The 8754-nt window shown below is 36.9% G+C and overlaps 1 protein-coding gene across 1 annotated transcript; it reads left to right on the top strand.

Moving 5' to 3' along the window:
* Window positions 1–869: 869 nt before the first annotated feature.
* On the top strand, window positions 870–2451 carry LOC141386799 (odorant receptor 45a-like). Its single transcript, XM_073955710.1, has 5 exons — window positions 870–1245; window positions 1315–1501; window positions 1635–2100; window positions 2165–2320; window positions 2389–2451. Exons 1-5 carry the CDS (start codon window positions 903–905, stop codon window positions 2449–2451), a joined length of 1215 nt encoding a protein of 404 aa, XP_073811811.1. The 5' UTR covers window positions 870–902.
* Window positions 2452–8754: the final 6303 nt, after the last annotated feature.

Raw genomic sequence — 8754 nt, 5'->3', positions numbered from 1 at the left:
CAATTGGGCTAGTTGAGTGGAATATGCTGTGGCTATCTGTTGTGATTGCAGCTTATCGATGTCTAACTTTCGTGTTGTGTCTGTTCGTACTTTGTTTGCTACGTTTAAGCGGGTGCGTACCTTTGCTGCAACAAGGTAGTGGTCCGAATTAATGTTTGCGCCTCGGAACGATCGTACATCCAACACGCTCGATGAATGTCTTCCATCTATCACAACATGATCAATTTGGTTTCTTGTTTTCTGATCTGGAGTCAGCCAGGTGCCCTTATGAATATCGAGATGATTAAATCTGGTACTGCTAACTACCATGTTTTTTGCAGCTGCAAAGTCTATCAGCCTCATACCATTGTCATATGTTTCACTGTGGAGACTGAATTTCCCGACTGTTGGGCTAAAGATATTCTCCTTTCCAATTTTGGCATTAAAATGACCTAGAATGATTTTAATGTCATGGGCAGGGCAACGGTCATATGAATCTTAACGAATTCCCCTACGAAAAATCGTATAGAAATCGGGACGAAATCAAAACGATTTTGCTTCAGTAATTGTTCAGATGTGTCGGAAATCCGACATTTGGTTTTTGTTTTTTTTTTTTTTTTTTTTTTTTTTTTGAAAAAAGGTAAATTTGTTACTTAAAACAGGAGATTAACAATTTCCTTGAATACGCCCTACTACTTTTCAAACATTTCCGTACTTTGTTCGATACAGGAAGGGTTGCATGTGTTATTGAGCTATTAAATTTAATAGATGTTTATGTAAACAAATTGAATAGGCGTTAACGTCAAATAAACGCCTTTAATAAATTATAAACAAACAAATTTAAAATCGAAAATCCCAATATTCAAATTTACATTTCTTGTTAGATTTTCTTCATTACAAGTTTAAAGTTGGTCCAAGAAACAATGCTGAAACACCCAACGGATGTTTTACCCAAGCTGCAGGGTATCAAATATTACTTTAAAGTACAGAAATTATGTTTCGCTGCAATTGGTGTTGATTTACTAGCGCCGAAACGGACAATTGTCAATGGTTTTTTATTTTGGATACCGAATATTGTCCAGTTCACCCTTTGTCAACCGTTGATAACGTTTTCCATTGAACATTTGGAAGACATGAATTTGGTAACGGACGCCATGGCTCCGGTATGGCAGGTGTTAATGGCTATCATGAAAATGGTTTTATTTTTTTGGCACAGAAAGGAAATTAAACTTTTAGTGAGGAAATTGTGGAAATGGAATTTGGAAGGTATGGCGAAGTATTGTAATTTGATGTGGGATTTCAAAATGTAATTCAACTTTATTTTATTTATTACAGCCACTAAAGACGAATTGAAAATAATAATACAAGAAAATCTCAGCGATACCATGACTTCGGCTAATTTCTATAGGGTAGTGTTTTTAACTGGCATATTGGCTTTGACTGCTCCTATTGGTAAGGCCTTCTATCTATATTGGAAGGGAAATGGTTTTTGGGATTCAATGGAAGTTCCTTTAAAGGGAAAGTAAGTAGGCAAAATTAAATAATTCAGTCTGAATGGTATTATTTTCTTAAGAAACAACTTCACTTCGGGTTGGCTGAAAAGTGGTGGCTCTTTATGAGAAACTTGTCTAAACAGAAGTTTACCTTATTTTCAGTTACTTTATGGACCCCAAGGAAACCTATTTGGGTTATTTTATTGCATTCATGTGGGCATTCATATCAATTTATGCTGTACTCCATACCACTCTGGCGGTGGACAGTTTATTTTCTTGGATAGTACGAAATATTTCGGCCCATTTTGGTATACTGAGAGAACGTTTGAAAGTGATAGCATCTGCCAATATAGAAAATCAAAACAATTATGTTGAATTTAGAAAATCAATTGCAGAATGTGTTCAATATCATCAGCGCATCATCGACACAATCGAAGATTTTAACGAAGTCTTTATGATGATTGTTTTGGTGAAATTTCTCGTTAGCTGCATACAAATTGCCTTCTTGGCTTTTCAGTTTGTTCGAGGTGGTGAATTTGCTGCTCAAGTTTTTCACACGTTTTTCTTGATATCCATCTCTGTACAAATGATGTTATATTGCTATGGCGGTCAGAAGATTAAGGATGAGGTAAGATCTACATTTTATGATCTTTTGAAATAGATTATCAATCATCATTGGCTTTATGTTTCAGAGTGTATCAGTTGCCGCTGCCATCTATGAACATTTCCATTGGGAGACTTTGTGCCCCAAATCGAGAAAATTATTATTGCTACCCTTGGCTAGGTCCCAGAAACACTGTCAACTGTCTGGAGTTTTCTTTATAACCGATTTGAGTTTGTTTTTATGGGTATGAACTGCTGCATAATAATTCTACATAATTCGAATATTCAAAAAATTAATTCAATTTATTTCTAGGTCTACAAAACAGCAGGATCTTTTGTTACCTTGATGATGAGCGTTTCCGATGCAAGTAAATAATTTTTAGTAAGTTGCGAATATGTGCATGTTTAAACCAAAATAAAAGTAATCTCTAGCCTACTTTTGATTTGAACAGCTAGTTTTAGTGCTGTTCAATGACTAAATAAATTATAATTTAATGATTATAATCATTGCTGGAAACCGTATCTTTGACCTAGTATTTGCATTTGGGTTATTAAAAGGATAATGAGCCTTACCGTATATAGATTTATGATGCCTTGAGAATTGAGAACGCACGTATGTGTCGTAAGACTTGAAGACCATTGATCTAGTGTGTTCTTCCTGAATGTTGTTGTAGCAACGAAAATATGTTCGTTCGTATATTTTACTCAGTTACTAAAAGACCACGGTCCGCGCTGCTGGCCCATCGTAATGAGTTTTAATGACAACTTGTATGGACTTTACGCTTGACAATTCAAAAATAGGTATTTTCTACCTCACATCTTCGGTCCATTGTCAAACCGAGGAGGATTTTAAATTTATCAACAGATTTGGTCTGTAACCTTTCTTTTTCTCTTACGGACTTTGTCAGATTTTTTCGCCCATTGATGCTGTTTACCGAAAATCGGGAGATACCGTTATATGGGGGCTATTCCAAAACATAGACCTATGTTGGCAGTTTTCGGTGGAGATATTTTGTGATTACTAGGAACCTCAACTGTCAAATTACAGGTAGTTCGGTCAAACATTTTAGCTAAAATCCTCAAAATACCGAAAATCGTGAGGTACCGTTATATGGGGGCTATACCATAACATGGACCTATGTTGACGGTTTTTAGTGGAGATATTTTTTGACCACTGGGAACCCCAAAAGTGAAATTACCAAAAAAAAATACCAAAAATCGAGGGGTACCGTTTTGTGATTACTAGGGACCTCAACTGTCAAATTACAGGTAGTTTGGAGATATTTTGTGATTACTAGGAACCTCAATTGTCAAATTACAGGTAGTTCGGTCAAACATTTTAGCTAAAATCTTCAAAATACCGAAAATCGGGAGGTACCGGTATATGGGAGCTATACCGAAACATAGACCTATGTTGACGGTTTTTAGTGGAGATGTTTTGTGACCACTCGGAACCTCAAAAGGCAAATTACAGGTAGTTCGGTCAAAAATTTTAGCTACAATCCTCAAAATACCGAAAATCGGGAGGTAACGTTATATGGGGCTATTCCAAAACGTAGACCTCTGTTCAGAGTTTTTGAAGGTGATATTTCGTTATCACTAGGATCCTCAACTGTCAAATTACAGGTAGTTCCGTCAAACATTTTAGCTAAAATCTTCAAAATACCGAAAATCGGGAGGTACCGTTATATGGGGGTTATACCAAAACATGGACCTATGTTGACGGTGTTTAGTGGAGATATTTTGTGACCACTGGGAACCCCAAACGTGAAATTACAGGTAGTTTGGTCAAAAATGTAGCTAAAATCCCAAAATACCGAAAATCAAGAGGTACCGTTATATGGGGTCTATACCAAAAAGTGGTCCGATATAGCCCATCTTCGAACTTGACTTGCCTATGGAAAAAAGACACTCGAGTGCAAAAATATAGCGCTCTAGCTCAATTATTTCGAACGCTAGAGTGATTACAACAGACGGACAGACGGACATGGCTAGATCGTCTTAGAATTTTATACTGATCAAGAATATATATACATTATATGGTCGCAAATGATTAGTTCGATGTGTTACAAACAGAAAAACAAACTTAATATACCCTCCATACTATGGTGGAGGGTATAAAAAACATTGAGCTTTTGCTGCAAATTTCATGAAAATCGATTCAGTAGTATTGGAGATATAACATATTGTTACGAATGTAACTGATAGGTTTAAGTTAGTTTAGTTTAATTTCTGTTAATTTAAAAATTTGAATTGTAACGTAACGTTTTATTACGCAGTTATTTTATTTAAGCAACAACAACTACCATGTAGAACTCTCTTCATCATTCTAGTCGTTACATTTTTGTTAATGTTCTTTTGTTTGTTTTGCCATAATCATGTAATTATCGTTTAGTTTGCTACTTCTTTTCTTGCATTTATTTGTTGTTGTAGTTACGTCATTACTGTGCTTGTCGTCCAATTGTATTCCCCCATGTATGTATGTGAGTATGGTTGTTCGCTTAGTGCGAATGTGCGTCTGTGTGTTCGCTGCACAGATTCGAGGTGTTGCCATATGTGTTCTAGAGGACTCTAGAACAGGGAGACTTTGGGGTATAAATACAGGGGAACTGGCAATGACGAGTTGAGTTGTGTTTTAAGCGTTGAACTGAACAGATCGGTTAAATAAGAGCTGCGTGCTAACTAGAGACTTGCTGTGTGCTTTGTAATTAAAGTCGGTTCTGAATAAGTGTAATAAAGTAAATAAAGCATTGTAGAAGCGTAATCTAAAACGAACCCTGTTTTATTTGGTACAAATTGTATCGGGGAATAAAACAACGTCTACACGGAGATTAGTTAAATCTAATTCCGTAACAATATTTAAAAAAAGCAAGCGTGGTAGGGTGTTTAGGCCCCAAAAAAGTACCTAGATTGTAGATTAATTCGTAAATTTTTAAACCGATACATTCATAATTTTGCAAATATAGCGTTTTTTTAACTATGGCATAGGGGAGATACCCTGCCCCCTCTGTAATTTAATGAAATATGTAGCTTGTTCTCGGGACCCATTCCCTAACAATTTCAGGAAAATCGGTTCAGTAGTTTTTGTAGAAAAAAAAAATAAAATTAGAAATTGAAAAATGTGGGCATGGTTCAATTTCCTGTCCATAGAAACCTAAGATGAGTTATGACGAACATTTCAAAAAAAGAATTATCCACATAGGTCCAGCCGTTCTCAACTCAAATGCAATTACCAACGAACAACGTTTGATTTTTATTTATAAAGGTATAGCATTTTTAAAGAAATAGGGTATAGGGGAAGTACCCCGTCCCTTCTGCAATTCAACAAAATATGTATGTATTCTCACCGGGGGCCATCCCTGTACATTCCCTGACAATTTCAAGAAAATCAGTTTAGTAGTTTTTTAGAAAAGATTAAAATTGAAAAAAGTGGGTATGATCAAATTTTTTAATAAACTATGTAGCCTATTTTCACCTGTGGCCAACCCTGTACATTCAGTGACAATTTCAGGAAAATCAGTTCAGTAGTTTTTGTAGGAAAGATTAAAATTGAAAATTGAAGAAAGTGGGTGTGGTTAAATTTGCTTTGCATAAAACCCTAAGCTGGGTTATGACGAACATTTCAAAAAAAGAATTATCAAAATCGGTACAGCCGTTTTCAACTGATATCATTACCAAGGACGGCATTTGATTTTTATACCCTACACCACTATGTGGTAAGGGGTATTATGTGTTAGTGCATTTGTATGTAACATACAAAAGGAAGCGAGATAGACCCATAGTTCCTTCTAGGGATATACATAGAATCACTTTCTGAGTCGATTTATGCATGTCCGTCCGTCCGTTCGCAACATACAGGTCGCATTTACTGACCGATTTCGCTGAAAATTGGGGAATACCATTTTTTTAGCCGTCGGAAGATCAAGTTCGAAGATGGGATATATCGGTCCACGTTTTGGTATAGCCCCCATATAACGGTACCCCCAGATTTACGGTATTTTGACGTTTTCAGCTACATTTTCAGACTGATTTGGCTATAATTTGACATTTAGGGTTCTTAAGTGTCAATAAACATATATAACAAAACTTGTGGACATAGGTCCACGTTTTGGTATAGCCCCCATATAACGGTACCCCCCGATTTGCGGTATTTTGACGTTTTTAGCTACATTTTCAGACCGATGTAGCTATAATTTAACATTTAGGGTTCTTAAGTGTCAATAAACTTAAATAACAAAAGTTGTGGACATAGGTCCCCGTTTTGGTATAGCCCCCATATAACGGTGCCCCCCGATTTACGGTGTTTTGATGTTTTAGCTACATTTTCAGACCGATTTAGCTATATTTTGACACTTAGGGTTCTTAAGTGTCAATAAACTTATATAACCAAACTTGTGGACATAAGTCCACGTTTTGGTATAGCCCCCACATAACGGTATCCCCGATTTGCGGTGTTTTGACGTTTGTAGCTACATTTTCAGACCGATGTAGCTATAATTTGACATTTAAAGCTCTTAAATGTCAATAAACTTATATGACAAAACTTGTGGACAAAGGTCCACGTTTTGGTATAGCCCCCATATAACGGTTCATTTAAGTTCATATTTTCGTATAGCCCAGATACCTCCGAACTAGCTGTTAATGACATTTGAAGTTCCCACGTTATGTACCGATTTTCGATATTTTGAAGATTCTAGCTAAATTTTTTAACCGAATTAGGAGTTATTTGACATTAAAGGCTCCCATCAAAAACTGTCAACATAGGTCCATATTTTATTATAACTTCTATATAACAGTACCTCCCAATTTCAAGCCCACCAAAAATTGTCAACATACATAGTTAGATATAGGCACCATAAAAAAGGGCCTCCCGAATGAAGCATAAATGTACATAAACATTATCTGACATTTTAACGTACCCACTTAAAGTTGGGGACAGGAATAAAAAGTAATTATTCCATTTTAGTTAAGAATATTTTATGGTGGAGGGTATGAAAAGTTCGGCCCGGCCGAACTTAATGCTTTTTTACTTGTTATTTATAAAGATGTGGTTCTGGTTTCTGGACTAGATGCGTCCATAAAGAATCAGGAGTCATGTGAGTGGGGGGTTAGTTGGGCAGCTAAAGAAATGCAGCATGTCACGCAACTGCATCAGGGTTAATGTTATTCAAGTCACCCTCATAGTCTCCTTGATCTCGCTTAAATCTTTCCAACTCTATCTCTCCAGATCATGGAGATCTCTACTGACGAGCCTGTGTGGTGGAAGCCCCTCCACTAGATCGTGGCATGAGGATGCACCCTGTTACAATTCTCAAAGCGGCTTCCAGACATGTTTGAATATTTTTCCACAGCGCCGCATAGCTTATCACAGATCGGCCTAAGATCGTGCAATCATTCGCAGATATTAAGGACCTGACGCCAAGATCGTACAATCATCCGCATATATTGCGATCTCTATGGAGGGTGTGGAATTTTGAAAAAGGTAGACGTTAAACAGTTCAAGAGATATCACCCCACCTTGGGGAACTCTCTGTTTCACTCCACGGGTCTTAGACTTCTTATTTCTGAATTCCTTAAGCAATTGGTGTCCACTAGGGTTATGACTTTTTTTACAACCTCCTATTTCGGTATCATATTTTGATGAGTTTTTACCTAAGTTTAGATAAAATCGTAATTATAAAGTGATTCGATAAAAAAAGTTCAAGCTAAATTTCATTTGAAACATTTTCTTTATGAGCTTTTTTGACAAACCTTTAAAGTCGCTATAAGCAGATACATATAACTGAAAACAAGTGGGCCGACTATATGATACCCTACACCACTATCCGTGTACATAAGCTTTTCTCCGGTAAACATTTATTCTAGGGAACATTATCCGACTATTACAATACTCAATATACATCTTCCTCCATGGGACCCCCATTAGCCACCAAAATTTCGACGATCCGATCAAAATTGCGACCTGTAGCATGATTACAGAAAATGAAAAACTTGGATCCATTACCGACTATTGTGATATCTGCATGTTTGACCTCCTTTGCCAACCTAGTTTAAATCAATGTAAAGGTGATATTTTCTTTTTCCATTGATAGTCCTTGCCTTTGGAATACCCCTACTAGAAGCCGAGATGAAAGGTCAAAAAGTCATAACCCTAGTGTCCACACATATAGTTGATGATCTAATGTTTAGAAACGGCTGAAGAAAAAGAACCACCATGACATTTCGGTGGTCGCACGGCCACTTCTGCTTCCTTCCTCACCTAATGGATATGGCGTGTGGTACTGTTCATTATCCGGAATCCATGCTGATGTACTTATGGGAAGTACTAGTATCTCTAGAATCTTTCCTACTGGTAACAAGAGATCAGCATTTACTATTCACTTCTGCTGGCATCTTTGACTGGCTTCAGTAGGGTACAATATGGTTGGCTAACGATAGATTGAGAATACTTGTTAAACACTCAACCCTGATGAGTTCATCCAGTTGCTTAAGCGTTATTATTAAGATTCCGTATAGGTCCAACGCTTTGGATACTTTTGCGTTTCGCATGACATCTGCAACATGGCCCATCGTAAATTGTGGTGTGGGCTTTTCAGCTGAGCACACTCCTCTTCGCCCTATCACTCTCGGGATGTTCTATAAATTATCGGTGAAAATAACACGCGCGCGCACCTTTTCA

Source organism: Musca autumnalis, unplaced genomic scaffold (assembly GCF_047663935.1).
Source record: "Musca autumnalis isolate F117 unplaced genomic scaffold, ASM4766393v1 scaffold_5, whole genome shotgun sequence".
Lineage (NCBI taxonomy): Eukaryota > Metazoa > Arthropoda > Insecta > Diptera > Muscidae > Musca > Musca autumnalis.
The sequence above is the reverse complement of the archived record's forward strand: the minus strand, read 5'-3'. Positions and strand labels throughout refer to the sequence as shown.

Bases quoted from the DNA above. Each gene is read 5' to 3' on its own strand.
- LOC141386799 (XM_073955710.1), top strand. From the start codon at position 903: ATGCTGAAACACCCAACGGATGTTTTACCCAAGCTGCAGGGTATCAAA. The intron at 1,246-1,314 runs GTATGGCGAAGT...TATTTATTACAG, and splicing joins GTGGAAATGGAATTTGGAAG to CCACTAAAGACGAATTGAAA. The intron at 1,502-1,634 runs GTAAGTAGGCAA...CCTTATTTTCAG, and splicing joins GAAGTTCCTTTAAAGGGAAA to TTACTTTATGGACCCCAAGG.